The sequence below is a fragment of the Oncorhynchus tshawytscha genome, unplaced genomic scaffold, assembly GCF_018296145.1.
Source record: "Oncorhynchus tshawytscha isolate Ot180627B unplaced genomic scaffold, Otsh_v2.0 Un_scaffold_1349_pilon_pilon, whole genome shotgun sequence".
NCBI classification, from domain to species: domain Eukaryota; kingdom Metazoa; phylum Chordata; class Actinopteri; order Salmoniformes; family Salmonidae; genus Oncorhynchus; species Oncorhynchus tshawytscha.
The window spans coordinates 227521-246960 of record NW_024609805.1 but is presented as its reverse complement, the minus strand read 5'-3'; the positions used below and the strand labels follow the sequence as shown (position 1 = coordinate 246960).

Sequence of the window (19440 nt, the reverse complement as noted above, 5' to 3'; positions counted from 1 at the left end):
GTCCCCCTGGGTTCACCCCCCAGAAACATTAACATTCTTTCTGCTTCTATAGAAATATTAAATCTACTGTTAGCCATATGGACTGACCTTAATGTGAAGGTGCCTTGAGTGTATTAGAAATGTCTTGGAAACCACATAGTGTTCTGGCATATGGGCAGAGCAGGGTGCAACAGAGGATGTGATTGAGAACATTGAATGTAATTTCAGCAAGTGCCAACTCAAGAGGTTTGTTGTTACAACTCTCCTAAACACAATATAACCTTCTGGTTAAACATACCTCAGGATCCAGGAAACTGTCATTCTATTAGTCAATATAACCTTCTGGTTAAACATGTAAACATACCTCAGGATCCAGGGTTGAGGAAACTGTCATTCTATTTGTCAATATAACCAATTGGTCTAAAAACACAGTCACATCCACAATTCATGCTTGAAGGGTATGTTTCATCAACAAGCATTTGTAATTTTTATTTCAAAATTGAACAATGTTTTCTTTTATTTATTTACTGCTATAAAGTAACAAGAACGTACACAGAACCCCAACAAAAATACAAATCAAAAAACTGAAAAGGTTGGATGCATCAGTCCTTCTGGGAGATAGGTAGGTAGAGGAACGAAGAGAGGATTCCTGTGATGGTGTCTGTTGAAGGTGGCTGTTCTAGGGGTGAACAGGCTGGGAGAAGGGCCCTGTCCAGAAGAACATCCTGGCACCTACACCTTAGACCCTTGTCTGAGAGGATTCCTGTGATGATGTCTGTTCTAGGGGTGAACAGGCTGGGAGAAGGGCCCTGTCCAGAAGAACATCCTGGCACCTACACCTTAGACCCTTGTCTGAGAGGATTCCTGTGATGATGTCTGTTCTAGGGGTGAACAGGCTGGGAGAAGGGCCCTGTCCAGAAGAACATCCTGGCACCTACACCTTAGACCCTTGTCTGAGAGGATCTGACTGGTGTAAGCAATATGGCCAAAACTCTACCTAGACTATCAGAGGGCAAGGTACTATCATCATACTGCATAAACCTATCAAATAAATCTTCTCTGATCTCTACAAGTGTCTAGAGGTTAGGGGTTGTTCTGGACAGGGCCATGGAGGAGACCAGAGGGAGGAGACCTGTCTAGGTGAGGCTAAACCAAGGGGAGGAGGCCTGTCTAAGTGATGCTAAACCAAAGGGGGGTTGTCTAGGTGAGGATATCGTGGGCCTGCTGTTCCACCAACACAGCCATGTTTTTCACATCCCCACACCAGAGGTCCAACCGGTCCTTCATGCCCTTGATCTGAAACAGGACAAGGAAGAGAGTCAGGGTCAAAGGTTAACATTCACAAGCTTTTCCATATGTCGAGGATGATTTCTATAGCTCAAAACCACTTATTTTAACTACAACTAGGATTGGTCTCAATGTCTTGTTACAGAGGACATTATAGTAAAACAGAATATTCCCTGTTTCTGGTCCAAACCAGGAGTCATGTCCAGCCTCTGAGAACTGGTGCTTCTCATTGATTGATTATTATTCCTTGGCCCGTGAATATGAATATGTTAAGGAGAATGCATTTACCTGCTGCAGGTCCAGTACTCGGGGCTGCACCCAGGTCATCTGAACCTTCTGGTCCACCTCGTCAATGTTTCCTTTGATCAGACCCACAGACAGAGCTTTCATCACTAGCAGCTCCACCTGCAGGGGACGACCAAGAATCACAATCAGACCCAGTCATGAGGTTCAAACCGTTTACAATCAACTCTCCAGATAAACCCCAGATAAACCCCAACCCTGGTCCCCAGATAAACCCCAACCCTGGTCCCCAGATAAACCCCAGTTGTCACCAACCGTGGTCCCCAGATAAACCCCAGTTGTCACCAACCGTGGTCCCCAGATAAACCCCAACCCTGGTCTCCAGATAAACCCCAGTTGTCACCAACCGTGGTCCCCAGATAAACCCCAGTTGTCACCAACCGTGGTCCCCAGATAAACCCCAGTTGTCACCAACCCTGGTCCCCAGATAAACCCCAGTTGTCACCAACCCTGGTCCCCAGATAAACCCCAGTTGTCACCAACCCTGGTCCCCAGATAAACCCCAGTTGTCACCAACCCTGGTCTCCAGATAAACCCCAGTTGTCACCAACCCTGGTCCCCAGATAAACCCCAACCCTGGTCTCCAGATAAACCCCAGTTGTCACCAACCCTGGTCCCCAGATAAACCCCAAACCCTGGTCTCCAGATAAACCCCATTGTCACCAACCCTGGTCCCCAGATAAACCCCAACCCTGGTCTCCAGATAAACCCCAACCCTGGTCTCAGATAAACCCCAACCCTGGTCTCCAGATAAACCCCAACCCTGGTCTCCAGATAAACCCCAACCCTGGTCTCCAGATAAACCCCAACCCTGGTCTCCAGATAAACCCCAACCCTGGTCTCCAGATAAACCCCAACCCTGGTCTCCAGATAAACCCCAACCCTGGTCTCCAGATAAACCCCAACCCTGGTCTCCAGATAAACCCCAACCCTGGTCCCCAGATAAACCCCAGTTGTCACCAACCCTGGTCCCCAGATAAACCCCAGTTGTCACCAACCCTGGTCCCCAGATAAACCCCAGTTGTCACCAACCCTAGTCTCCAGATAAACCCCAGTTGTCACCAACCCTGGAGGTGGAGCCACAGGATGTGCAGGCCTATAGTTCCAGACAGTAAAGCACCGACTCAACTAAATGTTATTCTAATTAGGTGTTATTGTGCTGGTGAAATCGCCTGTGGACCAGGTGACCACGGATACAGACCTATGTGCATAGGAAGCCTCCAGATATTAATGATTTGGTATAAGTGACATACGATTGGTGACCAACTGACCTCGTTCACGGGGATCTTGGCACTCTGTCCAATCTCATGGAAGGTCAGCTGTCTGTTGTTGGCGGGACGAGTGAACGTCATCTAGACGGAGGAGAGAAGAAGAGGTAGACCTGTTTGAGAGCATCATTTACATTTATCCTCGTCATTAAGCAGGCGCTGTGACCCAGAGAGACTGACCAATCAGTGCATGCAACAGTAAGTTGGTAAAAATCAGGTGTTGGAACCAAATTTATTTTCCAATTGTTTCATTCTGAACCATTTTTTTTTGACTCAGCAAAAAAAGAAAAGTCCCCTTTTTCAGGATGTAATAAATGTATCACTTTAAACTATGCCACTTTATATAATGTTTACATACCCTACATTACTCATCTCATATGAATATACTGTACACTATACCATCTTGCCTATGCCGTTTGGCCATCGCTCATTCATATATTTTTATGTACATATTCTTAATCATTCCTTTACACTTGTGTGTATAATGTAGTTGTTGTGAATGGTCGTAACTAGAAGCACAAGCATTTCGCTACACTCGCATTAACATCTGCTAACCGTGTGTATGTGACCATTAACATCTGCTAACCATGTGTATGTGACCAATAACATCTGCTAACCATGTGTATGTGACCATTAACATCTGCTAACCATGTGACCATTAACATCTGCTAACCATGTGTATGTGACCATTAACATCTACTAACCATGTGACCATTAACATCTACTAACCATGTGTATGTGACCATTAACATCTGCTAACCATGTGTATGTGACCATTAACATCTGCTAACCATGTGTCTGTGACCAATAACATCTGCTAACCATGTGTCTGTGACCAATAACATCTGCTAACCATGTGTCTGTGACCAATAACATCTGCTAACCATGTGTCTGTGACCAATAACATCTGCTAACCATGTGACCATTAACATCTACTAACCATGTGTATGTGACCATTAACATCTGCTAACCATGTGTATGTGACCAATAACATCTGCTAACCATGTGACCATTAACATCTACTAACCATGTGTATGTGACCATTAACATCTGCTAACCATGTGTATGTGACCATTAACATCTGCTAACCATGTGTCTGTGACCAATAACATCTGCTAGCCATGTGTCTGTGACCAATAACATCTGCTAACCATGTGTCTGTGACCAATAACATCTGCTAACCATGTGTCTGTGACCAATAACATCTGCTAACCATGTGTCTGTGACCAATAACATCTGCTAGCCATGTGTCTGTGACCAATAACATCTGCTAACCATGTGTCTGTGACCCATAACATCTACTAACCATGTGTCTGTGACCCATAACATCTACTAACCATGTGTATGTGACCAATAACATCTGCTAACCATGTGACCATTAACATCTACTAACCATGTGTATGTGACCATTAACATCTGCTAACCATGTGTCTGTGACCAATAACATCTGCTAGCCATGTGTCTGTGACCAATAACATCTGCTAACCATGTGTCTGTGACCAATAACATCTGCTAACCATGTGTGTGACCAATAACATCTGCTAACCATGTGTATGTGACCATTAACATCTGCTAACCATGTGACCAATAACATCTGCTAACCATGTGTGTGACCATTAACATCTGCTAACCATGTGACCATTAACATCTGCTAACCATGTGTATGTGACCATTAACATCTGCTAACCATGTGTATGTGACCATTAACATCTGCTAACCATGTGTATGTGACCATTAACATCTGCTAACCATGTGTATGTGACCATTAACATCTGCTAACCATGTGTATGTGACAAATAACATCTGCTAACCATGTGTATGTGACCATTAACATCTGCTAACCATGTGTATGTGACCATTAACATCTGCTAACCATGTGTATGTGACAAATACATTTGATATTCTTAATCATTCCTTTACACTTGTGTGTAACTATAGTATCATTAACTAGCATTCTTCTGTTTTCATGCCTGTAACATCAGTAGGCTCCAGTAGCCTATGCTTCAGAGGGGGAGGGGCTCCAGTAGCCTATGCTTCAGAGGGGGAGGGGCTCCAGTAGCCTATGCTTCAGAGGGGGAGGGGCTCCAGTAGCCTATGCTTCAGAGGGGGGAGGGGCTCCAGTAGCCTATGCTTCAGAGGGGAGGGGCTCCAGTAGCCTATGCTTCAGAGGGGGAGGGGCTCCAGTAGCCTATGCTTCAGAGGGGGAGGGGCTCCAGTAGCCCATGCTTCAGAGGGGGAGGGGCTCCAGTAGCCTATGCTTCAGAGGGGGAGGGGCTACAGTAGCCTATGCTTCAGAGGGGGGAGGGGCTCCAGTAGCTTATGCTTCAGAGAGGGGAGGGGCTACAGTAGCCCACACACTCAAAGATCTGACAGGCAGACACTGGAAGAACTTTCTGAGTGACAGAGGGAGGGCTTCAGAAGGAGGGGGAGGGGCAGGCAGACACTGGAAGAACTTTCTGAGTGACAGAGGGAGGGCTTCAGAAGGAGGGGGAGGGGCAGGCAGACACTGGAAGAACTTTCTGAGTGACAGAGGGAGGGCTTCAGAAGGAGGGGGAGGGGCAGGCAGACACTGGAAGAACTTTGAGTGACAGAGGGAGGGGCTTTGCATAGCCACTTTGTTTTTTTGTGGGACAAGAAGAAAATAGCTGAAGTGTAAAGGAACGTTATTAACCGGTTCCCATGCTTTCACAATAACTGTTCTGGAACAGTATAGATCACTTTCGTTCCCGGTTCAGATTCTGTTCCTCTAAAAATATGACATTTTTCAGTTCCTACCCTTGGGTAAAACAACCACATTCATTGTGAAAAGTAAAACCTGTATCCAAACGTCAGTTCTCCTGCACTATAAAACATTCAATTAGAGAGAGCATTAGTTCTGCTGTGTGTGTGGGGGGGGACACACCTCCATCACACAAAGCAGCTGAATCTTCTGCATCAGTTTGGCTTCATTGGCTGCCAGGTCAGGCTGCAACACAGACACACGTTGAGATGAGTTGTGTTTGTTGGTTAAATGACAGGTGATTTCTAATCTTCTGTGAGTATTGTAACATTATTAACTTGCATTATCATTTTTTAAAAATGGGCCTCCAATCATAGCACCTCAACAAAACCATGTCCATGTGTATAAACAATAACACATTCTGGAACGAGACAACTGTTTAGTTTTCTACAACTACAATAGTTTTCGATCTTTATTTCTTGCAGCGATAGTTTCCATAGAGTACATTCAACCGGCTGTTGTAGGCCGTACTATAGCCAGTTGTGCTGGTTACCTGCGCTCCCCAGGCAGACTTGTAGGCCTGGAACTTCTCCACGTTGCCTCCGTTGAAGGAGTACAATGTGTCTATTAGCCACTGCTTGTCTGTGCTCCTTAGGGACTCCAGTACCGGGTGCATCAGCTAAAAACACAAGCAGAGACAGGCTGTCAAACAAAGACTGTCAAAGCCATCTGGTGCTTTGAAAGTAAAACTTGAGCCCAAACTTTTGTGGCTGTAGCTCAGCCAAAACTAGCTTTAAAATGGCTGCTTGATGCTTATTATCAGACAGGCTAATATCTCACCAAATGGGAAGATACCTCAAAAACACAACTATCACAAGGGTGGTGATGGGTAATTACCAGCTCTCCGAAGTTGTAAACTCCTTCTCCCAAGAGTCCAGCCAGACCCAGTGTGAAAGCCCTCTCCTGCTTCTCTGTCTCTGATGGATATAAAGACATCAGTTATGACAGCTAGTGAGTACTAGTACACAAAAAACTAATAACGCCTTCAAACGATTGTAAAAATAAATAAATTCTAATGATGCTTTTGAGATTTTACCAACATTAAATTCTGCTGTATGATTTCAGTGCAACATACTGCCTCTGTACATTGTAAACAGATGTTACCTGGCAGGTCTTTGATGTCGACACAGCCGAGGTAGCGCAGAGCGTCCTTGTAGTAAGAGGCGTGGTTCCCCACGATGCGGTAGTATTTGCTGGACAGGTCGTAGAATCGCCCGTGGACTGACGTCACACCCGGCAAGTTATTCAGCGTCTCCTCCACCTCCTCAATTAATATCTGCAGGACGGAAGGCAGGGTAGCCTAGTGGCTAGAGCGGTGGACTAGTAACCGGAAGGTTACAAGTTCAAACCCCCGAGCTGACAAGGTACAAATCTGTCGTTCTGCCCCTGAACAGGCAGTTAACCCACTGTTCCTAGGCCGTCATTGAAAATAAGAATTTGTTCTTAACTGACTTGCCTGGTTAAATAAAGGTAAAATAAATGTACATACACGTACATCTGGCTACAGTAAGCTACTGTATGCTTTTGATTGTTTTGATTCCTGCCTTCTTGGGACAGGTCTCCATTGAGATGTTTGTTTTCCAGGTTTTTTTTAAACCTACAAGTTACTGTATACCCAGACAGTGTGTTACCTTTGTGGCTGGAAGGTCATTTATCTCCAGTTTAAGGGCTCCAATAGATGTCTTGCACAGAATGACCGACTCGTCGTTGCTCTTCACCTTCTCCTTCGTCTTCTCAAGGAAAGTGATAGCATCTTTAGGATCTGAAAAGGAGAACTTGGTTGAGCGGGTTGAAATCCCATGAGTGCTGATACATGCTGTATCTGAGTGGATTTAAGTTCAATTACTTAGCATCAGCGAAGAAGGTGATAGGACTACAGACTGCATGTCACGACTGTGTTCTTACCTGTCATCTGTCTGGCAACATACAGGATGATCTCCACCAGAGACAGGGGGTTGATTCTAGAAAAGACAGAGAAAGAAAAGGTTACAACTGAACACTCAGAGATTATACTACTAAACAGTGTTGTAATTCTAGCTACCATTCCAATTGTCAGAGAAGCAGTTATTACTGTAGGTTGGTGTTGGTCCTACCTGTGGTCAAAGTCACTGAGGAAGTTATCGTACAGTTGTATGAGGCCATCTCCTGTGGCAAAGCAAGGGTCTTTTACAAAGTCTGTGAGCTTTAGGGTCAACTGATGCCACAACCTGTCAATGGAAAGACGAGGTATGTGGTTAGGTACTAGAATTACATGATGAATAAGAAACAATCCTGCACTGAATCGGGTTAGTGGCAAGCTGGTCAGATTTATTTTACCTTTATTTAACTAGGCAAGTCAGTTAAGAACAAATTCTTATTTTCAATGACCGCCTAGGAACAGTGGGTTAACTGCCTGTTCAGGGGCAGAACGACAGATTTGTACCTTGTCATTTTGGTGATTCGATCTTGCAACTTTTCTGTTAACTTACTAGTCCAGCTCTCTGACCACTAGTCTACCTGCCGCCTGATGAAGGGAAGACGGGGAGACTATAAATACCTATGGCCTTGCAAGATTGCAAAAGTCCCTAAACCCAACAAAAAAAAATAACGTTAACCAACTAGCTAATTAGCTAGCCTCCGTGTCTACTGAAGCATTTTAGCAACCGTTAACCGCATAGCATCAAGGAAAATTGTGGACATGACTACTATCATAACAATACATTTTCGGTAACGTTAGTCACATGTTACGAATAAAATATATTTTATGTTTTATTCCACTCTACACAATTCACTGATGGTTGGTGTTTAGCTAGCTGCTGTAGCATTAGTAAGCTAACTCCATGACTCAGCGCATGAATGACATACAAAAACTAGCTAACGTAGACAAGACGCTTTCCTTACTTTTTGTTGTAAAACTCCTCTAGTGTGTGCCATTCCGATGCCATCTCCGGAGTCGAACTGATGCTCTGTTGCGTTTTGAGGTAGCCGGTAACATCTTTCATTGTCGCGGTAGGTTTAGATTTAGATACCGAATGAGAAACGCGTTGACAACTTGTATCTATAATTGCTAGCTAGCTAACTGAACAGCTAGCACCACAAGCAAAGAGCGGACGCAAAGACTCATGGGAGCTGAGCTGACGCAGGAACGTCTACCGTAATATTTCTAACAAATACGCATGTGCGTGTTTTTTTATGACCCCATATATATATATACATTTTAAATAGATGTAATCACGATAAGTAGTTTAATTACTCGATATTAGTGTACCAAACTGATATTTACAATTAAAAAATAATGACAGTGATCACTTATATTTAAATTGTTTATTCTAAACTGTATTATGTAATTTTACATATTTTACGGTATAATCAGCCTTCGAGTTCAAAGGTAACCAGAGCAACAACAGACTAATGCAGCGGCTCACATTTGTATTGAGCGAATGTTGTGCATTATGAAATGAGAGTTATGCTATTGAAATGGTTCTTCTTGTGTAATAACATGCGCTTCAACTGCCTGCTTCCAAAATGAAGATGCTGCTCTAGAGAAAGCTACAGATATACTGTGTATTTCTTGCAGCTAGCTATGACTTATTGCATGTCCTCCCCACTGGTCCACAAGGGCAGGTTATATTTGTATCATACTATTACATCGAGTACAGCTAGATTCATCAAACTCAAACGTAAGCAAGAGCCTAATTTAATAAATTTGTAATTTGAAAGCTGCTTTTGAGATTGATGTGAACATTACATAGACCTACAGGTAATATGATCGATGAGGATAGTAGCTAGTTACTCAGTAACTTCACCACATGCATTACCTTCTCAGATCAACAGCAAAGAACATTATTCCTCGCTCCAAGGCAAAGGGATGTCCACGGTCTACGTCCAAGCCAAGACAGGACAGTCTGGTGGCCTGGGTTTCGAGGACTGTTCTGTAGAGGAGGAGTGGAGGACTCCAAGCAGCAGACGCTAGAGGACCTCACTAAGAACATCAGAGGCGGACAGTACAAGAGGATCATAGTGATGGCAGGGGCTGGGATCAGCACACCTAGTGGGATCCCAGACTTCAGGTGACAAGCGGTATATTTTAAATGCTTGAGGTGCACTTGACCGGTGGGCAGGGTGCGGTTTTGCACTTTTAGGATGATTCCATTTGTTGAAGTTCCATCAAATGCAACCTCAAATATTTGGAAAGTGTTTGAGATGTTCAGTCAACCCATGTCAGGAATACAATGAATGCACAGACTTTGTAGGAAACCTTTTTCTCCCTACTTTGCTTGGACAGGTCCCCTGGCAGTGGTCTCTATGACAACCTCCAGCAGTATAATCTTCCTTACGCAGAAGCCATCTTCGAGATCAACTACTTCCATCACAACCCCAACCCTTTCTTTGCCCTGGCCAAAGAGCTGTACCCAGGCAACTACCAACCCAACCTCACACACTATTTCATACGTCTCCTTCATGACAAGGGCCAGCTCCTCAGAATGTACACGCAGAATATCGACGGCCTGGAGAGACGTAAGTGGATCCACTAGTATGACCATATTGAAAAACAGTTCAGATAATACACACAGGAGCCTGTCATCTCTCTATCTCTCTCTCACTCTCTCTCACTGTGTTTCACTGTGTGTGTGACTCTAGTGGCAGGAATACCCCCTGAGAAACTGGTGGAGGCACACGGCTCGTTTGCTACTGCTACCTGTACTGTGTGTCTCAGAGTCTACAAGGGGGAGGAGCTACGTGTGAGTCGGTTAACTATCACACCATTCTCAGAGCATTTCCCTGTTACAACTGATTCATATTATTGAGAGACTTCAATCCATCTAGCTCCGATACTGTCATTTGTGAAAGTTTCTTAAGTTTGAAAGATAATAGTTTGATGCAGTGGCTTGTTGTTAAAATATATATCTAGTTTTGATTTCCTGTATTTCTCCTGTGTGTTTGTCTACTTCTTAGCCTGATATTATGAAGGGGACAGTCCCTAAATGTCCCACTTGTAAGGGTGTGGTGAAGCCTGACATTGTCTTCTTTGGGGAGGAACTACCTCCTCACTACTTCAGCTACCTGAAGGACTTTCCCCTAGCAGACCTCCTCATTATCATGGGTACCTCTCTGGAGGTGAGGAACACTGCTATTAATGTGTTATTAAGATGTTATACACATGTTATGTGGTTGTTAGTAAGCTGTTATTCACAGTTATAAACATGTTATAAACCAGTTAACACGCTATTCTCCTGTTATTCACCTGTCAATCAGGCAGGACAGGGTCTCACTCAGTAGTCCAGGGTTCCTATAAAATATATCTCCAGTGTGTGTGTGTGTGTGTGTATATATATTTTATTTATTTACTGGAGACTTAAAACATGTTGTTCCATGTCAATACACTAGGTGGAGCCCTTTGCCAGTCTGGCCGGAGCTGTGAGGGACTCTGTCCCTCGCCTACTTATCAACAGAGACCTGGTGGGGCCCTTCGCTTGGGGGACCCCGCGACACAATGATGTGGCCCAGCTAGGGGATGTGGTCGGTGGGGTGCAGATGCTGGCTGATGTCCTGGGCTGGAACCACCAGCTGGAGGCTCTCATGGCTGCCAATGCTAAGAAGGTTGGTTCACGGGAAATCATCTGATTTACACACGTGTCACGTACGCATTTAACACACAAACGCACCTAAACCCTGGGCTCTTTGCATTCACTGATTTTCAGAGCATTCAGAGACTTTATATATCAGGGATTCTTCAAAGTCTGGACAATCCTTGTCCTGCAGGAAAAATGTATAACAAAAATTACAAATTGTTCCGTTATTTGACTTTAAATAATATTTCTCTCAAAACTGTGATTCCTAAAATATGTGTCTGGAGATTTGGTCGACTCAGTCAGATTTGTCTGAAATCCTAAATGAATCAGGAATGAGCAGGGACAGCTCTACTACCATAAGGACCCCTTATTTATGTCCTCATTACATGGAGTGCAACAAGGCCACTCATGGTCTGGAATGTTCTCAAATGTTGATAGCATTAAACAAACAATATTCAAATCACTATGGCCACACCCATAAACTGTCAACTCCATCTCCCTGATAGGATGGGAATTTTGGTTAAAATGTGTTTATTTTAAATGAGATTTTAGAGTCATGAAGCACCCGAGGAAAAACTAAATTGCTACTTTGTATACAACTTGAATGAATAAACATTTAAATGTTTGTCTACTCCGTAAAACAACCTCCTCAGATTTTCATGTAACGTAAATTCTGCCTGAAAAACCTGATAGATTGATGCTTTTATTGGCACATTTTCAAAATGAATTATTTTCTATATTTTACTAAAACTTTGTGTTGAACTTCTATTTTTCAGAGGTAAAAAAAAAAATGTCTGTTTTGAGTGTTTGTTGTCCACTTCATCAGTGACCTGTCAACTCCGTCACAGATGGCTAACCTCCCTTAAGACACGTTGTTCTGAAACATATACTTCAACTCTTGAAGTACTTCCTGTCCAAGACCTAAGGGATAATGTTTTGTACATTTTGTTTTATGTTCTGAATATAGAACAACATACCAACATGCTAATGAAATTAACCTGGAGCATTTTATATAGCGCTATAAAACAAAACAAAAGGAAGTTTGGAGATTTGAATTTAATGTAAGAGACAATCTATGGAAAATAATGAACGACGTGGAAGGTGTGTTCACGGAGTGGAACTGACCTTCCACAGAGTTACATTATTTTCCAAAGAATATATAGAATCTTTAGTTGATTATCCCTTTTATACCAAAGCTATAATTTTAACATATTTGCTGTTCGGAATGTGTTAATTTTCCTGTAGAAATGTGTTCAACATCCACTGAAGTAGCTAGCGAGTTTACTAGACAGCTTCAGGAGTTGCCATGGTAACCAAACGTGCTAGTTTAGCGAACCAAACCATCAGTCCTAGTTTGCCTTTAGGAACATCGAATTCAACAGTGGCAATGAGGTTTTCAATTGGACGTTTACTTTCAAAAGCAGCTCAAACATAGAACATGTAAGAATGAACTATAGCCAATGAATTATATCATGCAAATATACCATGCGTGGGTTATAGGGAAATACTGCACACTCTAGAATGCCCTTCAAGCCAATCAGAAACAAGTATTCAACAATGCCCATGGTATAATTAAGCAATAAGGGTGTGGTATATGGCCAATATACCATGGCTAAGGGCTGTTCTTAGGCACGACACAACGCGGAGCCAGCTAATCAGCATTCAGGGCTCGAAACTGGGTGGTTTGAGCCCTGAATTCGTATTGGCTGAAAGCCATGGTATATCAGACCACATACCATAGATATGACAAAACATTTAGTTTTACAGCTCTTATTACGTTGGTAATCAGTTTATAATAGCAATAAGGCTCTTATGGGGTTTGTGATATATGGCCAATATACCACGGCTAAGGGCTGTGTCCAGGCACTCTGCGATGCGTCGTGCCTAAGAACAGCTCTTGAATAATCGAATGTTAGAATTAAACAATCAAGGCATTTAAACACTTGTTGAACGATAAACGTAGAAATGTAAATGCCTTTTAAGGTGTCTGACGGTGTTCACTATTCATTTGTAATATTAAGAAAAATATTTGTTAATTTTTTTGTTTTTTTCCTCATCTTTCAAGAATCCCTGATGTATTATAGTGTATGCCATTGAGCAGCCGTTTTTATCCAAAGTGACTTAGTTCCGTACATCCATTTGACATACGTGTGGTCCTGGGAATCAGCACTATCCTGGAGCTGCACTGAGCTACAAAGGACCACTTCAAAATATAAATTCAACCTCCACTACGTGGATCTTCTGTCTGTTTGTTTTTAATCTGCAGGCTACAGAGAAGGAGGAATGAGACGGGTCAGTGTCTTTAAGATAGCATTCAGAATGCCTCACTGCTGCAGTCCACCTCAGTCCACCTGCCTCATAGCTCAGGACTACAGCAGACTGTCTACTCAGCAGAGAATCTATAATTGAATGAACTCTCTTCAACAGACTTTGATCCACACAACGGCCAATCAGCACAACACAGAGGCAACAATGGAGGAACACATTTAGGACCAATTGGCAATGTATCGGGTTGGTTCAATAGATTATAGTTATTAGTTTTCTGTGAAATGTGTAAATATCTTGAGATATTCTTTTATGCTTTTAAAAAAATTCTGTCTCATGTACAGTTTTTTTGCAGTAAATAATGAGCATAAAAACCCGTACAGGGCTGGTTTTGTTGTCAATGTCATCGACCAGACCTGTTGACCATGATGTTGCTAATGATCTTGGCAATTTGAAACCAAATCAGCTCCTCTGTTTTGTCAGTCACAAGAGATTACGCTGCTAATAAAGCTGAGCAACAATTGGAACTCTTAGCATGAAGGGTGTGTGTGTGTGTGTGTGTGTGTGTGTGTGTGTGTGTGTGTGTGTGTGTGTATATACACGTGTGTGTGTGTATATATACAAGTATATATATGTATGTATATATGTGTATATATATATGTATCTATATGTGTGTGTGTATATATATTATATATATATATATGTGTATGTATATATATGTATGTATGTATATATCTGTATATATCTGTGTATATATATATATGTATGTATGTACATATCTGTATATATATATTTTATATATATATGTATATATATGTGTATATATATATATATATATATATATATATATGTATGTATATATCTGTATATATATATATATATATATATATCAAATATACCTGTATATATATCTGTATATATATATATATATATATATGTATATATATATATATGTATGTATATATATATATATGTATGTATATATCTGTATATATCTGTATATACATATATATATATATCTGTATATATGTATGTATATATATATGTATGTATCTATATATATAGTATCTATATATATATGTATGTGTATGTATATATATATATATATGTATGTGTCCATGTGACCACCAGATGGAGCTAAAGTACAGTATTGTGAACTCCGTTCAGCCCTCTTGAACTCAAATAGGTCATTGATTCATTAAATGGAATTCAATCAATGCAGTTCTACTTTGTTTAAGGTCAAATCCATTGACCTGTGAACTTCCTAATGGACAATGCTGCTGAAAGCCACAGGATGAGGACAATGGTAGATCTTCCAGGGCTATGGCTACCCCCCCCTCCTCCTCCTCTCCTCCCAACGTGCATACACACACACTAGATGATGGTAATACTATAGGACCCTTTGAAATGCCCTTCCACGGCTTCCACCCTGCTACACAGCCTTGACTACCTGTCACACCCCATCCTAATGTTAAATAACACCATTCATAATTTAACTTGTTTTCCTTACTGTCCTGACAGGTTTGCATCAAAGAGATGCACATTGGGTACGGAACATAATATAGCAGACGTCAGAATCTCTCAATAGTAGTAGGTGATTGGAACGAGGCAATGAGAAACTTAACTAGCTGATAAATAACTAGACAGAAGGTTAGTCACACCACAGTGCATTCATTTCACTGACAGAAGTTGACATTTGGTCAGTCTTGTTACAAAATATTGAACAGAAATGCAATGGTTCATTGGATCAGCCTAAAAAACTTTGCACATACACTGCTGCCATCTAGTGACCAAAATCTGAATTGCACCAGGGCTGGAATAATACATTATGGCCTTTCTCTTGCATTTAAAAAATGATGGTAAAAAATAATACAAAATAACGTTTTTTTTTCTTCTTCTTTGTATTATCAGATTTATATTCTACCTACATTCCTTTCACATTTCCACAAACCTTAAAGTGTTTCCTTTCAAATGGTGCCAAGAATATGTATATCCTTGCTTCAGGGCCCGAGGTACAGGACGTTAGATTTGGGTATGTCGTTTTAGAAGAAAATTGAAAAAAGTGAGCGGATCCATAAAAGGATATTATTAATATGAATAACTTATTATGTTGTAATCATACTGATTTTTAGCTTGGTCTGAATCTGTCTGACTGGCCACTCTCTTCCATTAGAATGAGTTGAATCTGTGTTGTAGCCCACAGCCATTAGAATGAGTTTAATCTGTGTTGTAGCCCACAGCCATTAGAATGAGTTTAATCTGTGTTGTAGCCCACAGCCATTAGAATGAGTTTAATCTGTGTTGTAGCCCACAGCCATTAGAATGAGGTTTAATCTGTGTTGTAGCCCACAGTCATTAGAATGAGGTTTAATCTGTGTTGTAGCCCACAGCCATTAGAATGAGGTTTAATCTGTGTTGTAGCCCACAGCCATTAGTTTAATCTGTGTTGTAGCCCACAGCCATTAGAATGAGGTTTAATCTGTGTTGTAGCCACAGCCATTAGAATGAGTTTAATCTAGTGTTGTAGCCCACAGCCATTACCTTATAGGCTGCTAACAGTATTGATTGTCACACATAATGAAGGTACTGATGTTGCCCTGCTCACTGAAACCCATGCCAACAGAAGACCTCAATCTGCTCTAATCAATAGAGATTGTGTGTCCATTTTGTGAGTTATAATTGTATTTCTGCATTGGTGGGCCCACCATCATCTCCTGTAGGGTGGTGAAATGACACAGAGGCTGATAAGAGACATGGAGCTGAATATAGAACCACAGAATCACTAGGAGATGTGTAATAACTGACCCAGTGTAAGGAGGATCATCCTGACCAGGTAAACTACTACCAATACAATAGAATGTAATAACTGACCCAGTAAACTACTACCAATATGATAGAATAATGTAATAACTGACCCAGTAAACTACTACCAATACAATAGAATAATGTAATAACTGACCCAGTAAACTACTACCAATACAATAGAATAAAATAACTGACCCAGTAAACTACTACCAATATGATAGAATAATGTAATAACTGACCCAGTAAACTACTACCAATACGATAGAATAATGTAATAACTGACCCAGTAAACTACTACCAATATGATAGAATAATGTAATAACTGACCCAGTAAACTGCTACCAATATGATAGAATAATGTAATAAACTACTACCAATATGATAGAATAATGAAGTAAACTGGAAGTTTACCCATACTGCTACCTATGAGCCAAATATATTTAAACTCAGTTTTACCAATACAATAGAATAATAACAATTCCTGACACTAATCCTTGTAAAAACCCAGTTCCCAATGTTGTAGGTCAGTTAGGATCACTACCAATACTTTATTTTAAGAATGTAATAACTGAAATGTCAGATATAATAGCAGAAACTGAAAATGATTTATTTCAGCTTTAATTTCTTTAATCACATTCCCAGTGGGTCAAACGTTTACATACACTCAATTGTATTTGGTAGAATCAGTTAGGATCACTACTTTATTTTAAGAATGTGAAATGTCAGAATAATAGCAGAGAAAATGATTTATTTCAGTTGCCTTTAAATTGTTTCACTTGGGTCAAACATTTTGGGTAGCCTTCTACAAGCTTCCCACAATAAATTGGGGTTAATTTTGGCTTATTTCTCCTGACAGAGCTGGTGTAACAGAGTCAGGTTTGTAGGCCTCCTTGCTCACACACTCTTTTCAGTTCTGCCCACAAATTTTCTATGGGATTGAAGTCAGGGCTTTGTGATGGTCACTCCAATACCTTGACTTTGTTGTCCTTAAGCCATTTTGACACAACTTTGGAAGTATGCTTGGGGTCATTGTCCATTTGGAAGACCCATTTGCGACCAAGCTTTAACTTCCTGACTGATGTCTTGAGATGTTGCTTCAATATATCCACTTAATTTTCCTACCTCATGATGCCATCTATTTTGTGAAGTGCACCAGTCCCTCCTGCAGCAAAGCACCCCCACAACATGATGCTGTCACCCCCGTGCTCCACGGTTGGGATGATGTTCTTCGGCTTGCAAGCCTCCCCCTTTTTCCTCCAAGCATAACGATTGTCATTATGGCCAAACAGTTCTATTTTTGTTTCGTCAGACCAGAGGACATTTCTCCAAAATGTAAGATCTTTGTCCTTCCTCCCTGTATATAGTACTGGTACTCCCTGTATATAGCACCACAGTGATCTGGTACTGGTACTCCCTGTATATAGCACCACAGTGATCTGGTACTGGTACTTCCTGTATATATTACTGGTACTGGTACTTCCTGTATATAGTGCTGGTACTTCCTGTATATAGCACCATTCTTGTGTTTTTTATTTTATTCCTCTTGATTTACAATGTATTCCTTTTGTTTTTACTCTGCATTGTAAGGGAGGGCTCTGAAATGATGCATTTCACAGTAACATCTGTTGTATTCAGCGCATGTGACAAATAACATTTGATTTGATTTGATAGTGCCCATAGGGCTGCGGTCATACGGAGTGCACTATAGATAGCGAACATTTTGGATACACACTAACACCCTAACAAAGAGGAACTAAAAGGATTCCTTTCACCCAGGGTGAAAAATACAACATTCCATTTCCAGGTCACAACGTCATGACAACCGTCGTCATGATCACTCACCTGTCAATCAGAGATGAGTGACACTCAGCTGTCCGGTCCAGAGGGAAGCCCACTCCTCCTTTACTCATTTCATCTGGATTATCTTCTGTTGGATCATCGTTCCGCTCCACTTTACTGCTGAACAAACCGTGTGTTCATCTCACCGTGTAAATTGAATGACAACCGTCGTTCCCATCCACGTTTTAAAATGCTCTCTCAACCTCAACAGACTGCCTTCCAACCTGGTAACATGAAGTTTAAATCAAATTACATTTCATCGAGTACTCTCAACCTGCCCCTTGAAGGTCAGAATTAAATCGTAACTTTTTTTTTATTTAAAAATGAACCTGCAGGTGAAAGCAAAATGTAAACAAAACACGCTACATATAGCCTGGTAGAAGCAGCCTGATTGACGTGTTCACGATTCTATACGGTGCAGAAAAACAGAATGGCGAACAATGTAAACGGCGTCACGCTGTTTGTTTAGCGAGTACCACTTTCTCCTGATTCAGCCCGTACCTGGAACGAACTCGGGACCTCTGCCTTGCTAGCACACGCGACCGCCCTCCTGAAACGTCTTACCAGTCGGCGCCACGCAACAACAACAAAAAAGCCAGCTATTCACTGGCGTAAGTGGGGTCTGGTCAGGCTGAGGAGTAAGTTTCACATATTGCCATGTTCAAGAGGGAGAGAGCCTGGGACAAACCTGGACCAGGACACCTTGTTATAGGGAGAGAGCCTGGGACAGACCTGGACACCTGGTTATAGGGAGAGAGCCTGGGACAAACCTGGACCAGGACACCTTGTTATAGGGAGAGAGCCTGGGACAAACCTGGACCAGGACACCTGGTTATAGGCAGAGAGCCTGGGACAGACCTGGACACCTGGTGAGGGAGAGATTCTGGGACAGACCAGGACACCTGGTTATAGGGAGAGAACCTGGGACAGACCTGGACCAGGACACCTGGTTATAGGGAGAGAGCCTGGGACAGACCTGGACCAGGACACCTGGTTATAGGGAGAGAGCCTGGGACAGACCTGGACCAGGACGCCTGGTTATAGGGAGAGAGCCTGGGACAGACCTGTACCAGGACACCTGGTTATAGGGAGAGAACCTGGGAGAGACCTGGACCAGGACACCTGGTGAGGTAACAGTGATAACAGTGTATCCCTCTATCTCAGACTGTTATCAGAGCCCCGGGGAAACTCTGATTGAATCATATCCAGGATATGATCCAGTTTGAACGTACATGAGAGAGCAGAGAGAGCCTCCGAACCACTCAGCATGGCTAGGTGGAGCAGAGAGAGCCTCCGAACCACTCAGCATGGCTAGGTGGAGCAGAGAGAGCCTCCAAACCACTCAGCATGGCTAGGTGGAGCA

At 42.0% G+C, this 19440-nt stretch overlaps 2 protein-coding genes across 3 annotated transcripts; one reads left to right on the top strand and one right to left on the bottom strand.

Moving 5' to 3' along the window:
• Positions 1-418: 418 nt before the first annotated feature.
• psmd13 (proteasome 26S subunit, non-ATPase 13) lies at positions 419-8724 on the bottom strand. Its single transcript, XM_042318450.1, has 11 exons — positions 8497-8724; positions 7710-7823; positions 7522-7577; positions 7248-7378; positions 6721-6892; positions 6454-6533; positions 6110-6235; positions 5740-5802; positions 2841-2921; positions 1555-1671; positions 419-1275 (listed from the first exon to the last, which is right to left on the bottom strand). Exons 1-11 carry the CDS (start codon positions 8595-8597, stop codon positions 1180-1182), a joined length of 1137 nt encoding a protein of 378 aa, XP_042174384.1. The 5' UTR covers positions 8598-8724; the 3' UTR covers positions 419-1179.
• A 244-nt stretch (positions 8725-8968) lies between these two features.
• Positions 8969-14002, top strand: sirt3 (sirtuin 3). Of its 2 annotated transcripts, none has more exons than XM_042318451.1 (7): positions 8969-9275; positions 9422-9665; positions 9881-10113; positions 10237-10337; positions 10552-10713; positions 10984-11196; positions 13596-14002. In XM_042318451.1, exons 1-7 carry the CDS (start codon positions 9179-9181, stop codon positions 13656-13658), a joined length of 1113 nt encoding a protein of 370 aa, XP_042174385.1. In that variant the 5' UTR covers positions 8969-9178; the 3' UTR covers positions 13659-14002. The 2 variants fall into 2 exon arrangements, with proteins under 2 accessions (XP_042174385.1, XP_042174386.1); XM_042318452.1 differs by having other exon boundaries at positions 13435-14001.
• Positions 14003-19440: the final 5438 nt, after the last annotated feature.

Bases quoted from the DNA above. Each gene is read 5' to 3' on its own strand.
- sirt3 (XM_042318451.1), top strand. From the start codon at position 9,179: ATGACTTATTGCATGTCCTCCCCACTGGTCCACAAGGGCAGGTTATAT. The intron at 10,338-10,551 runs GTGAGTCGGTTA...TCTACTTCTTAG, and splicing joins ACAAGGGGGAGGAGCTACGT to CCTGATATTATGAAGGGGAC. The intron at 10,714-10,983 runs GTGAGGAACACT...TCAATACACTAG, and splicing joins TCATGGGTACCTCTCTGGAG to GTGGAGCCCTTTGCCAGTCT.
- psmd13 (XM_042318450.1), bottom strand. From the start codon at position 8,597: ATGAAAGATGTTACCGGCTACCTCAAAACGCAACAGAGCATCAGTTCG. The intron at 7,824-8,496 runs GTAAGGAAAGCG...TTCCATTGACAG, and splicing joins GAGGAGTTTTACAACAAAAA to GTTGTGGCATCAGTTGACCC. The intron at 7,578-7,709 runs GTAGGACCAACA...TGTCTTTTCTAG, and splicing joins CTCAGTGACTTTGACCACAG to AATCAACCCCCTGTCTCTGG.